At 33.9% G+C, this 21,164-nt stretch overlaps 1 protein-coding gene across 1 annotated transcript in view; it reads right to left on the bottom strand.

Annotated features, from left to right (window-relative positions):
• Positions 1 to 21,164, bottom strand: part of GRID2 (glutamate ionotropic receptor delta type subunit 2) — a 1,499,636-nt gene that overhangs the window by 522,836 nt on the left and 955,636 nt on the right. The window contains exon 8 of the mRNA XM_017959328.3: positions 19,143 to 19,262. Within this exon, the coding sequence (XP_017814817.1) occupies positions 19,143 to 19,262 (120 nt within the window). The remainder of the gene's footprint in view (positions 1 to 19,142; positions 19,263 to 21,164) is intronic.

The following is a 21,164-nucleotide window of genomic DNA, read 5'->3' as shown; positions in this document are numbered from 1 at the left end:
GCTCCAGGGAAGGCTGCCCACACTTGTCTTTTGATGGCTTCCAGCCAGTCAGTTTACTCAAAGAAAAGTAAAACAAAACACACTGTTCTCAGTCTATGTGTGTTTTTTCTACCCTATCTCTTTCTTTTATAAATTCTGTTTTTGTTATATTTATTGACAACTGTTTAATGACTGACTCACTTCTATGTGAGTAACCTTTTGTGTAAATACTAACTAAAGGTTTCTGAGTTATTTGTCAACAGTCCAAATCCATGATATCTTACACTTTTGTAATATTAGGTTGGTGAAAAGTAATTGCGGTTTTTGCATTAAAAGTAATGGTAAAGTAATACTATTTTAAGGTGCATACATGCTGCTTTGTGAAATAAAATATGTTGTTTGTATAAAAATATTAATAAATTGATAGTAATTTTTTAAAAATCAAAAATTAAAAATCATACTTTTGCTAAAAAACCCTACTTATGATTATTTGTCTAACTAACATAATTTTGAAAATACTTTCTCCAAAATTACAATTCACTCTCTAGTGCACCAATACATTTTCAATCAAAGTATATTTCTGTTAGCAACAACAAGATAAAACTGAACATCAAGTCCTCAGTAAGTTAAAACGTGGTTGCCATTCCAAAAAAAGAAAAGGAAAGCCTTGAAATAAAGAAAAGGAATATTACTTCTACCATCAAAAATGTGGACAGTGAAAAAGAGGCTAAAAATTAAATATTACATAAAATATTATAGGAGAAAGTCAAGAGAGTAGGAAGAAGTGTTGTCAAAAATTATTTTGTATTTCAGCAATAAGTGTTTTCAAGAAAAAAGCATGAAAGGATTTATCTTACAGAAAAATGTGAACAATTTTTATAAGTAAGGTTTTTTAAAATAGATTTTTTCTTGGACTTTAATAAACTATAACATAACTGTAAAACTGTAATTATAAATTTAGAGATTGTCTGTACTTACAATGTGTCTTAGTCCATTTTGGGGGACTCTAGTAGGATACCTGAGACTATGAGACTAGGTAATTTATAAGGAATAAAGGTCTATTTAGCTCATAGGTCACTAGTCTGGGAAGTTCAAGAAGCATGATACCAGCACCTTCATGGTTTCTGGTGAGGGCTTTCATGCTGTGTCACAACATGGCAGAAGTTCAAAGGGGAAATAGACATGTGCAAGGAAACAAAACCCAAGGTGTTGGCTTTATAATAACTTCTTCCCACAAGAACTAACCAATTCCCATGAGAATTAATCCAGTCTTTCGAGAGTGAGAACTCACTTATTCCAGTGTGAAGGCATTAGTCTATTCATAAAGGGTCCATTCACATGAACCAAACACATTCCTACCCTGAGGATCAAATTTAAACATGAGTTTTGGTGGGGACAAACCATATCCACACAATAGCAAGCACATGAAAAACAAAAGCAAAACAAAAATGTTTTCTCCTTTGCCATTTATCACTAACAGATAAAGGTTTTGGAACTGGGAGAAGACGACCCCATAGAAAAGATCTTTAACTAGAAGTCTAGTCTCCTAAGAAACAGAAGGATTTTAAAAAAGCTATCAACCCACAAGACTTAGACACTATGTATATGTAAGATACAGATGTTTCACTGAACGATTGCTAATTTTTTGTTAATGTTATGGTCCTTCAATAACGTTTCACATTCATCAGGAAAAAAAAAATGCCTTGGAAAAATACTTGGAAAAACATGGGTATAAGAAAGAATAAAATGTTCACGTATTTATTTTTTAAAGTAGATATAGCTAACATGAGAGCTCTAAGCTGTAAGAAAAAGAAAATGTCTGGAAGAGACTATTGTGTAATTAGTTTATCTAATACCAACAGCTAGAAAATAAATAGCATTTAGGAGGCCTGAATTTCTTTGTTTGTTTGTAAAAGATTGAGAATGTTAGAACCAAGGAAAGGAAAAGAAGATGAAACAAATCTTATTTCATGACTTTCAACAAATAAAAATCACGTTGGAATGACAACCCAACCCCTGCATTGTAATTACTTTGTTTGTCCCGAGAATAATTATCCCATTTCCAATTTGCCTTGGAAGGAAAAAGTATATATAAACGTAACACTTTACATGAGAGAAAAAAATATGCAATTTCCCCCAGAATCCTAAAAAAGACATTGTCTCCTATTTAATGAAAAGTGCACTTATTCAAATCATATTACAGCTCCAAATGGCTATAATCAGACATTCTAAAATGCATAAGCCTGTCACTGAAAGATTTCTCATCTCATTTTGGGATATAGATTCATATCAACCCTGAAAGAATAAAAATAAGAAATTTTCAAGCAAAGCATTTCAAATATAATTCCATTTAAAACCACAAAACTACTTTGATTCAGGTACTCCAGAGCAATAAAACCCCCCATAGTTTCTGATTAAGAATTGCTTGAAAACATTTTTAGTGGATAAGTGCTTTTCTCTTCATGAGCATCAAGTGACTTACTCAGGGTGATTATACTCAGCTAGATGCATTCATTTTACTAGTTAAATATTTCAAAGCACAACCTATATAAATCCAAGCTGTTTGTGAAATGATGTTAAAAATGAGATTTCTCACTTTCATTTTTTAAAATCCAGAAATATTATTTACTATTATAATAGGATTTAGTAACCCTGAAAACGTGTATTTATTGAATTTTTAAAAATCAAAATTCACTACCAATAACTGTAAAAGCCATTTTTTGCACCTGAATTACTGTGATTAACAAAAGTGACTCTCATTATTCAAAAAGAGCATCTCCATCTCCAAATATTTATTTTTAAATTAAAAAGAACTCTAAAAACTCAGCTTTTTATATAACTTTGATAGATTATTTATTAAATCATAGAGAATTTACTAGAAAGACATTTAAAACTCTAGAAAAAGTGCTGACAATTTAAAGTCAGAATAATAGGTCCTCAAAATATTTGTAGCTTTAACAAAATCACAGGGAAAAGAAGTAGAGAAATAGTAACCCTCAGAGAATATATATCAAGAACCTTAAGTGGCATGAACATAATAATCGATAGTAATACTATGCGTCTTAAAAATAAGGCCTATTTTGGAATAAAAATATTTAAATATCACCTTGAAAAAGGGTCCTTCAGAATTATTTGGAATTTGATAGAAATTTTGATAAAATTTGAGATTTTATGTATGTGTTCATTTATGCTCTTATGGAAACTACAGACATGGATTAATTTTTTTGTCATTTGTTTTTTAGTCTTTATTACTTCTTCTTTTATTTATATACTTATTTAATGCTTAATAAATCTTTGGATTTCAGCATGATTACTAATTTTGGATTAGGAACAATGTGGACATTCATGTTTTACTGAGACCTTTTTGATATGAAAATCTTTAATTGTACATTATTTTACATTAATTATTTATCATTAAAATCTAAGTAGCAATAAATTTTATTAAAACTATCTAATATTAATTTTTAAAATTAGAACTAGTAAATCTATAATCTTTAAATGTTCTTTGTCAGAGTTCTTAGTTTCAAACTTTCACCAAAGGAGATAATTTGAAGACACATTTCATAAATTAAAAATAATTTTGGTTATGGTAAGAACTGAGTTTTTTGTTTTTGTTTTTGTTTTTTGAGATGGAGTCTTGCCATGTCACCCAGGTTGGAGTGCAGTGGTGCTATCTCGGCTCACTGCAAGCTCCGCCTCCCAGGTTCATGCCATTCTCCTGCCTCAGCTTCCCGAGTAGTTGGGACTACGGGAGCCTGCCATCATGCCCGGCTAATTTTTTTTTTTTTTTTGTATTTTTAGTAGAGTCAGGGTTTCACAGTGTTAGCCAGAATAGTCTCAATCTCCTGACCTCATGATCTGTCCACCTCGGCTTCCCAAAGTGCTGAGATTACAGGTGTGAGCCACCGCATCTGGCCTGAGTTTTATTATTATATGCAAAATTGCCACAGTATAAAGTTTCTTCAGAATTATTTATTCTAATCTAAAATTGGAATATTTCCTATACACCAACAACAGTCAAGCCAAGAGCCAAATCACAAATGAACTCCCATTTGCAATTGCCACAAAAAGAGTAAAATACCTAGGAATACAGCTAACAAGGGAAGTGAAAGATCTCTACAAGGAAGGCTACAAAATGCTGCTCAAAGAAATTGGAGATGACACAGTAAATGGAAAAACATTCCATGCTCATGGGTAGAAAGAATGAATATCATTATCATACTGCCCAAAGTAATTTATAGATTGAATGATATTTCCATTAAACTAACATTGACATTCTGCAGAGAAATAGGAAAAAACTATTTAAAAATTCTTATGGAACCAAAAAAGAGCCCAAATAGTCAAGACAATCCTAACCTAAAAGAACAAAGCTGGGGGCATCATGTTACCTGACTTCAACCTATACAACAGGACTACAGTAATAAAAACAGCATGGTACTGGTACAAGAACAAATACATAGACCAATGCAACAGAATAGAGAACCTAGAAATAAGACCATGTAACTACAACTATCTGATCTTTGAAAAACCTGACCAAAAAAAGAAAAAAGGAAAAAAGGCAATGAAGAAAGGATTCCCTATTCAATAAAGGGTGCTGAGATAACTGGCTAGCCATATGCAGGAAATTGAAACTGGATCCCTTCCTTATACCATATACAAAAATCAACTCAAGATGGATTCAATAATTAAGTGTAAAACCCCAAACTCTAAAAACCCTAGAAGAAAAGCTAGGCAATACCATTCAGAACATAGGCACGGGCAAGGATTTCACGATGAAGACCAAAAGCAATTACAACAAAAGCAAAAATTGACAAATGGAATTCGATTGTGGAAGACAGTATGGCAATTCCTCAAAGTCCTAGAGACTGAAATACCATTCAACCCAGCAATCCCAATACTAGTTATATACCCAAAGGCATATAAATTGTTCTATTTTAAAGACACGCACACATATGTTCACTGCAGCACTAGTCACAATAGCAAAGACATGGAATCAACCTAAGTGCCTATGTGGTACATATACACAATGGAATATTATGCAGTCATAAAAAGAACAATATCATATCCTTTCCAGGGACATGAAAGGAGGCCATTATCCTTAGCAAACTAATCCAGGAACAGAAAACCAAATACTGCACGTTCTCATATATAAGTGTGAGCTAAAGAATGAGAACACATGGACTCATAGAGGGGAACAACACATACTGGAGCCTGGAGGTAGAGGGTGGAGCATGGGAGGAAAAAGAAGATCAAGAAAAATAACTAATGGATACTAGTCTCAATAGCTAGGTGATGAAATAATCTGTACAACAAACCCTCATGACACATGTTTACCTATGTAACAAATCTGCACATCCTGCACATGTGCTCCTGAAATTTAAAGTTTAAAAAATTGGAATATTTACAAATATGGTTACAAATTAATTCAACATGATATAGTTTTGATTAAAATAAATTCGGCTTAAAATAAATTTTATAACCTAGTGTTATAGATTATATCTGGAAATAAGTCAAATTTGCCATTTTAAAAAAAATAGGGCTTCAAAATTTTTTGTGCATGAGAGGTTGTATTAGAGAGAAAGAATCATAGAGTGCTAGTGCTAGAGAGGAGCTGCTTCAAATCACAGGCAAAATACTATTCATCATCAAAGTGTACAAAAACTTACTTGTACACTTCTGCTAAACAATACACAGATAATTTCAAATATGAAACATTTAAATACAGAACTATCCAACTAACAAGGAGAAAATAAACGTTATTTCATTCATTTTCCATAGCTAGAAATAATGCTTCTTGAATGCAAGGTCACAGAGTTGCACATATTGTGAAAGAAAAGCATGACTAAAGGGGGATATTCTCAATTTTCAGAAATATTTGCCATCAGGTAAATAAGGACATCTTTACATTAACAATGAGTACATGTTTAAGGTCCCAGTAAAAATATTGCATATTTGAATAACCTCCCCTCAAAAACCAGGACTATAACAAGAAGCCTACTGTCCACTCACAACCACGTTTTAATAGACTTTGTGCTTTTTAAAATGAAGGCCAGTTTTCAAACAGAATGTTTCTGGTTTTGGCACAGCCTTTCTCTCTCTTTCCATGTGTATATATACATGTGTTCACACATTTTTATATATATATATCATTATATATATGTACATATACATGTAATGTTTTATATATGTGTACATGCACACATTTGTAAATATATATATGCATGCAGATTATATATATGTTATATATATATGTAATGATTTCAGCAGAACAGTATTGCTCTCTGGAATGGCAACAATATGTGTTACTTGTTTTTTTGTGATATACCGCTTTTTTTGTCAAGAAGAAAACCTTGGAGTAAACAGTACCAAAATCAATAGCAGAATTATTATTTTTTTTAATACTTTAAGTTCTGGGATACATGTGCAGAACTTGCAGGTTTGTTACATAGGTATACACATGCCATAGTGGTTTGCTGCACCCATCAATCTGTCATCTACATTAGGTATTTCTCCTAATGCTATCTCCCCGCAGTACCCCACTCTCTGACAGGCCCCAATGTGTGATGTTCCCCTCACCGTGTCCAAGTGTTCTCACTGTTCAGCAACCACTTGTGAGTGAGAACATGCAGTGTTTGGTTTTCTGTCCTTGTGACAGTTTGCTCAGAATGATGGTTTCCAGATTCATCCATGTCCCTACAAAGGACATGAGCTCATCCTTTTTTATGGCTGCATAGTATTGCATGGTGTTTATGTGCCACATTTTCTTAATCCAGTCTATCATTGATGGACATTTGGGTTGGTTCCAAGTCTTTACTAGTATGAACAGTGCTGGAATAAAATTATGTGTGCATGTGTCCTTATAGTAGAATGACTTATAATCCTTTGGGTACATACCAAGTAATGTGATTGCTGGGTCAAATGGTATTTCTGGTTCTATATCCTTGAGGAATCACCACACTATCTTCCAAAATGGTTGAACTAATTTACACTCCCACCAACAGTGTAAAAGCATTCCTATTTCTCCATATCCTCTCCAGCATCCATTTTTTCCTGACTTTTTAATAATCTCCATTCTAACTGGCATGAAGTGGTCTCTCATTGTGCTTTTGATTTGCATTTCTTTAATGACCAGTGATGATGAGCATTTTTTCTTGTGTCTGTTGACTGTATAAATGTCTTCTTTTGAGAAGTGTCTGTTCATATCCTTCACCCACTTTTTGATGGGGTTGTTTTTCTAGTAAATTTGTTTGAGTTCTTTGTAGATTCTGGATATTAGTCCTTTGTCAGATAAGTAGATTGCAAAAATTTTCTCCTATTCTGTAGGTTGCCTGTTCACTCTGATGGTAGTTTCCTTTGCTGTACAGAAGTTCTTTAGTTTAATTAGATCCCATTTGTCAATTTTGACTTTTGTTGCCATTGCTTTTGGTATTTTAGACATGAAGTCCTTGCCCATGCCTATGTCCTGAATGGTATTGCCTAGGCTTTCTTCTAGGGTTTTTATGGTTTTAGGTCTAACATTTAAGTCTCTAATCCATCTTGAATTAATTTTCATGTAAGGTGTAAGGAAGGGATCCAGTTTCAGCTTTCTACATAAGGCAGGCCAGTTTTCCCAGCACTAGTTATTAAATAGGGAATCCTTTCCCCATTTCTTGTTTTTGTCATATTTGTCAAAGGTCAGATGGTTGTAGATGTGTGGTATTCTTTCTGAGGGCTCTGTTCTGTTCCATTGATCTATATCTCTGTTTTGGTACCAGTACCATGCTGTTTTGGTTACTGTAGCCTTTTAGCATAGTTTGAAGTCAGGTTGTGTGATGCCTCTAGCTTTGTTCTTTTGGCTTAGGATTGTCTTGGCAACGTGGGCTCTTTTTTGGTTCCACATGAACTTTAAAGCAGTTTTTTCCAATTCTGTGAGGGAAGTCATTGGTAGCTTGATGGGGATGGCATTGCATCTATAAATTACCTTGGGCAGTATGGCCATTTTCATGATATTGATTCTTCCTATCATGGAATATTCTTCCATTTGTTTGTGTCCTCTTTTATTTCATTGAGCAGTGGTTTGTAGTTCTCCTTGAAGAGTTCCTTTACATCCCTTGTAAGTTGGATTGCTAGGTATTTTATTCTCTTTGAAGCAATTGTGAATGGGAGTTCACTCATGAATTTCATATGGAGCCAAGAAGGAGCCCGTATAGCCAAGACAATCCTAAGGAAAAAGAACAGAGCTGGAGGCATCATGCTACCTGACTTCAAACTATACTACAAGTTTACAGTAACCAAAACAGCATGGTAGTGCTACCAAAACAGATATATAGATGAATTGAACAGAACGGAGGACTCAGAAATAGTGCCACACAACTACAACCATCTAATCTTTGACAAATCTGACAAAAACAAGCAATGGTAAAAGGATTCCCTATTTAATAAATGGTTTTGGGAAAACTGGCTAGTCATATGCAGAACACTGAAAGCAAAATTCTTAAAAGGGGCAAGAGTATACATCCCAGTCAACCGAAAGTTTCAAAAAAGTTTTCCTTAATACCGTTGTTTGTATCAAAAACAAAGGAACAAGTATCAATCGATTTTCAGTCACTATAGAATAGCTGAATTAGGACTAATAACTTAGTCTTGTCTAAACAGCTCCAATGGGTCAGGTGTCCTGTTTAAGAAGGAAAATAAAATTACTGGAAAAAAACAGACAGAAAGGAGGCAATACAAGCAGCAGTAACCTAAAGCCACTATTACAATTCCAATTATGCCTTACTCACAGGGACATAATATTCATTAGTTTGAATGACAGTCAACCCCCTGCCAAATAAATGAACTATGAAACTTCTATTAGCAAATTTTGTGAAATTAATGCTCAAAACTATTCAAATTTAAATTATATAAAACCTAGTTACTGCTAAAAGAGAATGTGTAATCCCCTTGGGGCATCCAGATAGGCCTGAGAGAGCAAGATACATATCAGACTACAGAGAAATTTAGAGAGCAGAGAAAGTAGAAAATTTGAGGTGTAATGAAAAGCCCCTGGGATTGTGGTTTAACAGAACCTATCATACCATGAGTGTTATCATGTAATAAATTTGTCTGTGGTAGGTTTCTAATATAAATGGGTGAATGGCTTACTCTTTGAGTTTCTCCTATCTCTGTCTGCCTACTCATGCAATTTCTATGAAACAAAATTTCACTATCTTCTACTTAAAATTAAATTGTGACGAGACCTTGCTAAGAGAGTATCCATGTGAGCAAATGCTTCTTTTTTTTTTTTTTTTTTTTTTTGAGACGGAGTCTCGCTCTGCCGCCCAGGCTGGAGTGCAGTGGCCGGATCTCAGCTCACTGCAAGCTCCGCCTCCCGGGTTTACGCCATTCTCCTGCCTCAGCCTCCCGAGTAGCTGGGACTACAGGCGCCCGCCACTGCGCCCGGCTAGTTTTTTTGTATTTTTTAGTAGAGACGGGGTTTCACCGTGTTAGCCAGGATGGTCTCGATCTCCTGACCTCGTGATCCGCCCGTCTCGGCCTCCCAAAGTGCTGGGATTACAGGCTTGAGCCACCGCGCCCGGCGCAAATGCTTCTTAATTCTGTGAATTCCTAATATAATTTCTTTTAATCATTTTTACCATAGTACTAGGTCCTGGACATTAGTTACCACTAATGGTTGAAATTAGGAATTAGGTTGTTCAGAGGATGGTAAATACCACCACATCATGTTGAGTTTGAGCTGGATTGGAGTTTCATTGGGGTATGTGTGTGTGTGTGTGTGTGTGTGTGTGTGTGTGTGTGTATCTGTTAGATATTGGAGTGATGCAGATTCCAGTGTGTCCCACTGTCGATGCTGTCTAGCAGAGTAGGAAGGAAACTAAACTTTCCTCCTCTGTATCAGACACAGTCTTGAACTCCTAATCCAACCAATCCTGAGCATGTGGTCTAGAGATGACACCACAGACTTTCTGGGTCTCTTTATGAGCACATTCATGTCTGTGAATATTCTCTGAGAGTCTGGAGGCCAATAGAAGCTAACTTCCTCACAATTAGCTCTTTCCTCAAACATGGTAAGATAATTCATGCCAAGGTATTAGTCAGGTTCTCCAGGGGAATATATGTATATATAAATATATATTTAAATACAAACATATACCATATACAGAGATTTGATATGAGAGATTGGCTCACATAATTATGGAGGCTAAAAAGTCCTAAGATTAGCTATCTGGAAACTAGAGACCCAGAAAAGTGGGTGGTGTAGTCTCAGTCTAAATTCAAGGGCCTAAGAAACAAGAGAGCCAATAATGTAAGTCTCAGTCTGAGTGTAAGGCCCGAGAACCGGGGGTCTGATGGTACAATTGCCAGCTGGAGTCTGAAGGCCTGAGAACCAGGAGTGCTCATGTCTGAGTGCAAGAGAACATGAATTTCCCATTTTAAACAAGGAGCAAACTTACCCCTTCTCTGCCTTTTTGTTCTATTCAGTTCCCCCAATAGATTGGATGATACCTATCCATATGGATGAGGTAATCTTTACCCAGTACACCAATTAAAATGCTAATCTCTTCTGGGAATACCTTATAGACAGATCCAGAAATAATGATTTGCCAGCCATCTTCAGATCCCTTAGCCCAGTCAAGGTGACACATAAACTTAACCATCACAACAAGCAAAGAGTTCAGATTTTATAGACTTTCTAGAAAAGTCGTTCCTATTTCGACCAAAACTTGGACACAGAATTGTACCCCATCAGTCATCTTTGCTCCACTCTGGGGAGATTGGCATCATCCCAGCCACCAGAAGATATAGCTTTTGTTTGCTCCAAGAGGCAGTGAATGCTGCTTACCTGAGGTAGAACTCCAGAAGTAATCTCAATCAACCAGCAGCTAACCTTTCCAGAAACTCAGAGTAACCCTAAACATCAGCAGATATGGGTTATTTTCTCTACTCTGCAGTGAAATCAGATGGGCTCGCTAAGAAGCTGAAACAATTTTATTCACAGAATACACTTTTCAAGAGTGCAGGGTTTCCCTACCCATCAAGAGATTGGTGGGATCAACAATTTTGAGAGTCTAACTCAATGGTAATGTTAGAAAATATTAGACTGCATATCTGTCTCATGACTTTATGGTACAAGCTATTTTCTTGAAGACACATCAGAATAAAAGCCGGTGGAGCTAAATGTATCGTGATTATATATTATAAATAAAGGAGAACGGGATAAAGAAATAAAAGCTGTTGTGTTCACAACATATTATTACTTCATAATATTTTCTTTTTTTTTTTTTCCGAGAAGGAGTCTCACACCGTCACCCAGGCTGGAGTGCAGTGGTGTGAACTCAGCTCACTGCAAGCTCTACCTCCAAGGTTCACGCCATTCTCCTGCCTCAGCCTCCTGAGTAGCTAGGACTACAGGCACCCGCCACCATGCCTGGCTAATTTTTCGTAGAGACAGGGTTTCACCGTGTTAGCCAGGATGTTCTCGATGTCCTCACCTCGTGATCCACCTGCCTTGGCCTGCCAAAGTTCTGGGATTACAGGCATAAGCTACCGTGTCCGGCCCTACTTCATAATATTTTCTAGATTCTCTCTATTATATAAACCTTCCAAGACACAATTCATTGTTAGAACTATGATATTAAATGAAGATGGCAGATTTTCCAATTATGGGCTTAAACTATAAAGACTGGATTTATTCAGGCTATGTTTACCACCAGATTTTCTGTTATTAGATTTCCATACAACTGTAGATATTATAGTTCCCAAGCCTTGATTAACAGACTTGTAGAATTTTGGAGTCATAAAGGACATTAAATGAAACAAAAAAGTTAGTGTTTCATGCTATCAGTGTGATTGTCATGTATAATGCTCTGTCAACCACATCTAAAATTAAATTACTTTCACCACCTCACATAGCAGCTTCTTGTCAGAATAGCCACTAGACTTTGTATTTCTTGTGTTGGGTTGAAAATGAATTCTATTAATTCCTGTATATTTCTTAACAGGTATTATTTTTAATTTTCCCTTATTGTGTAACCTACAAACATAATTTCAATTAAACCTTACAAAAATCCTGAGAGATAAGTATTATTATTCACGTGTTACATGTGTTACATTCACATATTCCAGAACTTGAAACTCAGTTTGCTTTGAAGTCCAAAGATCACACAATTGGTAAGTGCCAGAGGCAGAATTTCAACCCAGGTATGTCTAACAGCAAAGGTTACACATTTTCCCACTACAGCCTGTTAAATCTAGTCTCGTTGTGAGAAAATAATCTTAAAACTACAAATACTAATAGTCCGAATAAACTTGTACTTTTATGGGTATTTCCATTTTGCTTGTAATAATCAATTTGAGTACCCACTATTTCCCTATTCAATACAAATTCTTGCAAACAAATTTATACATATATCTTGCTTAACCATTAAAATCATTGTTTATACTTTTGGTGATCAAGTGCCCAACTCCGATAGGAATGGAGGATAAAGAGTGTAACACCCACTAACATTCTAGTTAATTTAAATGCAAATAATTATGTTTCACATAAATGAGAGAAAAACAAAGTTGCTAAACTTACCAGTGCAGAGAAGAATCTTATGGATTCTTACATCAGTATGCACATGTATTCATTAGTTCATTCATTAAATACTTAACAAGCATCTATTATATGCCATTCATTAGGAATACAATAGAAAACACAGTTCTTGTCTCATGAAGTAACATTGTAATGGGAAAGACAAATTATAAAAAAGTAAGTTAATTATATTTACATATACACATAGAAGAGAGTTATATGTATAATTATGTTGTCAATTCACAATATTTTCTAGATTCTATTATATAAAACTTCCAAGACATGAATTCATTGTTAGAACTATGACAGTAAATAACTATGGCAGATTTTCCAATTATGGGCTCAAATTACAACTGGGTTTTATATTAGAAAGACTGATATAATATCAGTTTGCAAAAAGTGCTTTAAGAAAACATAAAACAGGGTAATACCAAAACATAAATGTCATTTTAGATATTCCAGAATCAGAATACAAATAAAATGCTGAGTACAAGTGCAATATTTAATCATTGGCTATTTGAAAGCAGAACTATTCTCTCCTCCTTATAAGTACAAAGCAATTAAAGATTTAGTCCATTAAAAATTGGTGTATTTTTAATAGATTATATATTATTTAATTATTTAATATATTATATAATATAATATCTTTTGCAAAGCAGTACATTAGGTTTGCCCAAGAACACAAAGTTGTAGACTTTGTGAATTTAAAGCTGCAGAACTTGAATAAAGACTCTAAGTATATCTGAGAAACCACCGTACCTAGGAGCTAAAATATCTCTGCCGTATCATCTTATTTCACCAACTTATGAGAAAACACCTTTATGAAGATACTAAGCATTACAATGCAATTAAGATTGGTTGTGAAACCAGCTTTAATCAGCTTTTCCTAGCTTTATTCCCTGTTTGTGATGAAGTTCAAAGACATTAAGTCTAGAGTATTAAATTTTAATACTGGAATTCAGTCTATAATAATATGTGAGCAGCACTGGCAAACTTAACAAAACAAAAAAAATCTGACAAATAAGCAAACAACATTACGTAAAACTCTTCTAATGAAAAACATGTATTGATTCCTTAAATGTAGAGTTATTTACTTTAATCTTTACTTTTCGTGTCTTCTTATAATAACTTTTACTGAAATTTTTTTTTTTTAGAAATTCTATATAGTGATTAACAGAAACAGAAATAACCACATTCTTGGGCAAAATTTATGGGTATAGAAAACCTTAACAATTTCAAAATTTGACTTTGAGTTTTACCTGAATTTATCTTCAAGGGTATATACAATGTGCTAACATGTTGATATACCATCTACTAAATAAGTACCACCTTATGACAAAGAAAAAGAACATGTAAAAATTATCAAAGTAAGAAAGTCCTTAATTTAGATGAACATCAGTGAGAATTAAATAATCCCTTGCACATTCTCACCAAATTCAAAAAAAATGAAACCATCATTCATACAATGCCAAGAGAGCAGAGACTAGCCCAAAAGTTGGGACTATGAATCCTTGGTACACCACACATTCAAACCCTGAGCAGACACAACCCTGTTTAGTTTATGAGACCTGACAGTACCTCTGCTTGAGGTGATAAGGCTGCAGGCTTTGTATACACTGAGCCAGTGGCAGCAGAATCAACACTGACAACTTGACAGTTCGTCAATTGGAAAACCATTCACTCCTTTTGAGACATGGAGAAACTGGGAGTGGAACCTTCATTTTGGACACACATCTAGTAAATCTATACTGCAATTATTTGTGTGGTGTTATTTTCCCTTGATAAGTATCTTTGAACACATTATTATATGTGTTAATAGCTATGCAAAGGAACTGCCTCATTTATGAAATGAGCTGGCAAGCTACGAAATAGTCCATAATACTTTTAAAATTACTTGAGCACTAGATCTGGAGTTTTTTAAAAAATTAGTAATTAAATTGCAGCTTAGTAGAAAAATAATTGAGTTATAAAAATGAAAATTTCAAAATTAAGAATGCTTAAATTTTTAAAACAGTGCAAAAAAATTTTCAAGTGTCAAAGGTATACAAGGCACCATAGGGTAAATATTTATAGTGCCTTTCACAATACCTCTATAGTGCCCGCTCACAGGAGCGTTTCAGTCCAGTTTGGGAGTTGGGGCATAGGAATATTAACAATGAAATAATTACAGGAGTTATTACTTAAAGACAAAGTAGATGTAATCTGATGTGTATGATTCACTATCATTTTAATAGCAGAGATTTAACCGTTATAGACTCTGAATTCAGAGCAGGTTGAAGCAGCTATATTGACCTCAGAACTTGCTTAAATGGCACTGATTTTAGAAGGCTAAATGAAGCTCTCCTCTGCCACCCTCACAAACATCCCATGATGAGTGCCTAGAACCTACTCAGCCTTAGGATTATGAATTCAGTTATCTCTCTCCCCAACCATAATTTCTGGCTCTGAAGCTCTCTCACTTCATCCATATTAATATACAAGCTCTTCAGATGTGCTGAAGACACAGTAACCTCTTAGCCATACTTTGTTTCTATTATAGAGACTCTTTCTTTCTTCATTGCCATTCATGTTCAGTTTAGATTTTATGCTTTGTCACTTCAACCATCGCCTTGTCAACATTCTTAACCTCACTGCCTCATTGTACTGCTATCAAACACAAAGCAACACAACCCAAAACAAAAATAACCTGATGAAGTGTTAAGTCTACATTAATTTAAATTTATTCAGTCTGCTCAATGCTGGTGGACAAACATCCGCAACTGTATAGATTAGTACCACAGTGATTTCTTGATCTCTAGCCTCATGTGAGCCAACAGCCCTGCCTGGCATTTCTTCAATATTCCCTAGTCACCTCTCCTGTTTGCCACAGCAGCTATTTCGAAACTTCTCCACTGTCGTTAAACCTCCAGTCTCACTATTGCCAATGCCTTCTGCTACATTTTCCCAATTAGAAGATAATCTTGCCTCCTACTTCTCCAAGAAAAGACTATTTCTTAACAATTGTCTTAACTTCCTAACATCAAACATAAAGACTTGCTTGCAAACACAGCATTCTTTTCTTACCCCCACCCCTCAGCACTCTGGAAAATGATGTTCCCCGGTGCCTACAGTTAAGAACTCCGTCTAATTCTTGATCCAATCCTCTCTTTTCCTCTACTGTTTCTCTATCAATGATCACCTTTCTTTCCTATATCTTCATTTTCTTCTTCACTACTGGCTTGGTCTGTGAGCATTCAAATATACCCAAATCTCTTACACTGTAAAAGATCTCTCCCAAAAACTCCACAAAACCATTTAATTACTACCCAAAATATTCACTTTTTTTTTTTTAACTTTTCTAGTGTTGCTATTTAAACATATGGCATTACTCCTCTACTGAAATTTCACTCATTAATGAAAATTAACCACAACTTCTTGTGATGTACTAGACACGATTCTGGATGCTTCACCTTACTAGCTCATTTAAATTAGGCCAGCATACCTTAGCATTAAAATCCAACAGAAAGGACAGCTTTAGGAGACCTCATTCATAAGTATCAATATAAAACCCTTATGCAAGGTGGTAGCAAATCAAATAATATTATGTAAACATAAGCATAATTATAATTTTATATATGTATAAATAATTCTATATAAAAATATCCCAGGAATGCCTGGAGCTTCCTTAAACTGATCTAAGTTAATTATAAATATATAAATATATAGTAGTATAGTGGTATAGTGTTGAATGTTTTTTCTCTGAGATTGATAACGATCCAAAAATACCTACTATTGTTATTTCCATTCAACATCATCCCTAGAAGGTGTAAAATAACAAAAGAAGAGACAAAAACTCTTATTAATTGCAAATGACAAGACAATTTGCAGAAAATTCATGAGAATCTACAGATAAATTATCAGAATTAGAGGTCTGAGCAAGAGTGCTGGATATAACATCAATATAAAGTATCGATATTATTTGTATACACAGCAGCAAACAGAAAATGACATTTTAGAAGATACCATATTACATTCATAGACTATAATACCACTCAGCAATATAAATTAAAAGACAAACGAGCAAAATTATTGACACATGAAAATAAGAATGTACCTTAAATGTTGAGAGAAAAGACACAAATGTGTAAATACTAATTATGCATTTATATAAATTTTCAGACCAAGCAAACTGTCGGTGCTTCTCAGAATAAAAACAGGAATAATTGCACTTTCTGAGTGACAGAAACATTCTGTAACTTGACCTTGTTAGTGGTTAAACTGGTGAATGCGATTACTGTAAGTCACTGTGCACTTCAATTATATCTCAATAAAACAAATGAAGAGTATTGAAGAGTAAGATTTTACTTTTTTCTCACCTCATATATATAGAAATCTTCTAGATAGATAAAAGACATTAATTTGAAAGGCAAAACTATAAAACCCCTGGAACATAATTGAGCATAATATCTTCATGACTCTGGGGGATAGGGAGTAATTTCTTAGATAATACTGAACAGCAATAATAATAAGGACGAAAATTCATAGCTCTTCTAAATTTAAAGATACTATAAATGGCATTGAAATAAAATCCACAGAGAGGAAAACAAAACTGGCAAAAAATTAAATGATAAAACACTCAAATTCAGAATATATACATAACTTCTAGAATCAATTATAAAAAGCAAAAGACACCCCCTCCAAAAAATAGCCAAAAAAAAAGTAAATAAACAATTAACTCAGAAACATCTGAAGACCCTAAATATGTAGGAAAAGATGCAGACATTTTCATAATCAGGGAAATGTAAATGGGAATCATGAGGATATATCATTATATACACCCAATAAGTTAATACAATTTTAAGTCTTATACATTCAAGACTTGATTAGAAGGTGGGGCAATGCCTGCATTGCTGGTGGTATGTAAATTAGTAAATTACTATGAAAATGGGTTTGATGTTATCTGGTAAAGTTCAAGATATGGTTTCTTGTATTGCAGCAGTTCTACCTCTGGATACAAAATCTACAGAAATACACCTACAAGCATGAAAGTATCCAAGATGTATATCCAAGAATTTTTGTAACAGCAGCTTACAGCAGTCTAAAAATGGAAACTGTAGTGGTTTGGGACACATCCATACAATAGAAAACAATACAGCAATATAAATGAATAAACTGCCACTCCAAGTAACAAGGATCAATAACATAAACATACTGTTGAACACAAGAAGCAAGAAAAAAAGGATATATGCATTCTTGAGACCATTCATAAGTTGAGACATTGACAAAACAATTATATAACGATGTAAACACAGGTGATAAAAATATATTTTAAATGCACATAAATTAGCATCATAAAAATCAGTCTAAATATTACACTATGGATAAGGATGGTCTGACTGTAATCAGAGAGAAACATATGAGAGTGTTGAGAATCCTGGCTATTTTATATTCCTTGACCATAGTAATGGTTCTTTCCTTTAAAATAATTCACTAAACTTTGAGTTTTATGCAGTTTTCTATATATTTCATATTATTAACTATAAAACAAAAATTTAAAATGCATCAAGATAGTTTCATCCACATTAGCATGAATTTATTGAGAAATTTGTATTGCTAATAACTCCTCACTTCATTCTGTCTAGGTTGTTTTGCATCTTACATCTCAGCATTAAATACCTACTGAAGAACCTCTTACCCTTAATGTAGTCAACTTTAGACAGTTAGAAATTTACAGTTACCAGCTCTGCATATACACTCAATTATGTTAGGCTTTTCCTTACCAAATATATCTATATGATTTGATATATTTCCCTACCAAATATATGTGTGTATATATACACATATATATGTGTGTGTATATATATGTGTGTGAGAGTGTGTGTGTGTGTGTATATGATTTGGATTTGCTGTATATATATTTGCTATATATAAAAATATATATGCATATTTGCTATATATATATACAGGAAATCCAAATCATATAAATGAGACACACATGTGTGTGTGTGTGTGTGTGTGTGTATAAAAACATCATTTATATAAGGGCGTTTGTATTTCTCCTTGAGAAAGTTATCGTTCCAGTATTTCATGAAACACCACTATTGGCACTCAGCTTCTTCTTACATATGATAAGTAGTATACAACGAGAGTTCATTTTCTGCAAACTATTTTCTTCATATTACATGACACACACAGAAGGTAAGATACTGTAATGTCACATCTTGCAGTAGACTTTCTGTCTTACTATATGAAATTTATCCAAGATCTTATTCTCATTTTATACATGTTGCAAGTTAAAAATCAAGCAGCTACAAATTGTATAAATATTAAATTTACTATTTTATAAAAATTACTATTATAACAAATGAAAGATGATGCTATTTCCCTAGACAAGATTCAGATTACTTTTTTTCCTTTACATTATTCTAAGTCAGAAATTGAATTTCTTGCTTAATACTTCTGGTAAATAAATATTTAAAGTCATTTCAATGCCTAATTTTCCCCCAACCCTGCTTTCTCTTTCAAACTACAATATTGACTTTAATGGGTACTGTGATCGTATTGCATGGAAAACAATCAAGCAAAACCATAGCACAGGAAAAAGCATATTAATCAGTATGTCTTATCTTACTTTGCGAACACCTCTGCCAAGCTCTTCTCCATAGTTGGTTCCAAGGATTTCAAAATGGACATTGGGATTGCCTCCATTTTCTCCAAATTCTAGCTCTCCAGTCAACCCACTAACTCCACCCTAAAGGAGAGAACAGATACTGATGTAAAATTTCAGAAGTAAAAAAAATAAATAAACATAAAAGGAAGTCTAGGAACTCTACTTCTATCTATGAAATAATACTTAAAGTATGCAATTTTAACAGACTGCTTTTTAAAATAGGTACACAGCATAAACAGGAGTATAGTTGAACTTTGGAAATTCGTTAATCCAACCTCATCTATTTTTCATGAAAACAGAAATTTAGACCCCAAAAGTCAACTGACTTCTCAAAATGAAACCATGTTAGAGCTCAGACTAAATTTCATGCTCAAGTTTTTGCCACCATACCTTGTGACTTGAATGGATCCATTAGTCAGAAAACAAGATGTTTCTGTAGTGCATAAAATCTATTTAAGATAGATATCAACAATCTTCTTTGTTCTAGCACAATTCCATTCAAATTTGATCTAAAATTATACCTGGGGATCTTAAAATCCATGGTTTCTAGATTATTAGAGGCTTATTATTTTGCACCTTCTTTAAATATATTTTCCAAATCAAAAATAAAAGAAAGCTAAATTAGGCTTGAAATCTGTTTTTGCTCTTAACGGGTAGTGCTGGCTGTTGAGATTCACTGGGAATTCCAAGCTTCATCTTTCATTCAACATGACAGATGTTCATTTATCCAACAGATGGCAATGTAGGTCATACTTCTCTCTTTCTTGTTTATCATTCTTTTCTCAGTTTAGTTTATCAGCCTTCATATTATTTAGGATTTTACCAATGAAAATCACACTCCCAGTCACTTCAATGCTAAAATATGTCTAACTTAAAATTTTGGCCTGGTAATGACATTTATTTAGAAAACAAATGATCTCAGTTTTGTAAATTGTTTTAATTATCACCTCTAAGATGTTGGTATTTAAATACATCTCACTTGACATAACCTGCAACTCTGTTTCCAGACTTTTCCGTCTGGTATTAATATTATGCTGCTTGCTTTTCCTTCTACTCCATCTGTGCCTTGTAGCCCAATCACCTGATGCAAAGTTCATGATGAATTCAATAAACTATTTTTGATTGATGTTTTCCTACTTGAATCACTAATTTTAATATTTAATCTATTGTATTTTTATAACAGTAATAATCAATAAAATTAATTCTTCACTATTATTCCCTAATCAGCCAAACTATTATCTAGTTTTATTAAGAAAAATCCTAGTGCATTTGATATGTCAATACTCTTTTCATATACGATTTAGCAGTCAAGAAGATAGGTCACACTTCCTGGGTTTCACGAATGGCTTCAGGACCTACTAGCTGTGTAAACCAGGCTAAGCCATTTCATTTATGCCTCAATCACTAGATCTGTTAAATGGGAAAATAATAGTGCCTACGTTAGAAGATTATTCTGATTCTTATAATTCATGTACAGAATACTGAAAAGTTCTTGACATGTGGTGAGAGCTTAAATACTATTATTATTATCATCATTACTTCCACTGTTACTTAATTCTTTATTTCTGAAGGATTTTTAGTTCACAAGTTGGCATAATCTTGTTTTTTAATGAAAATTCACTGGGTTTGCCAAAAAGTATTATATGCTTAAATATTTAGATGGCTTTGGAAAATATTGTTGCAAATGTCAACTCAGTTACATTTCGTTGGTTAGCTTGGGGAGAAAACAGTTAAAGTAGCTGGTCTAGAATGTATTAATTCCTTTCCCTGGTGTGTGGACAGGGCAGCAACTGAGGGTGAAGGTTGGGTCTAATTTCCCTGACAACTGGAACTCCAGGTAAATAGACTAGTAATATTTACTAGGTGGGAAATCCCTTAGCAGGATATCCCAGGCTAAAGAAATACTGTAGTAAATAAACCCAAGATCTATGGATTAACAGTTTGTGGCTCCTCAGAAAATGTCCTGAAGCTTTACGTTTTTTA

The sequence above is a fragment of the Papio anubis genome, chromosome 3 (genome assembly GCF_008728515.1).
Source record: "Papio anubis isolate 15944 chromosome 3, Panubis1.0, whole genome shotgun sequence".
Lineage (NCBI taxonomy): Eukaryota > Metazoa > Chordata > Mammalia > Primates > Cercopithecidae > Papio > Papio anubis.
Note: the sequence above shows the minus strand (reverse complement) of the source record. Positions and strands in the feature narration are given on the sequence as shown.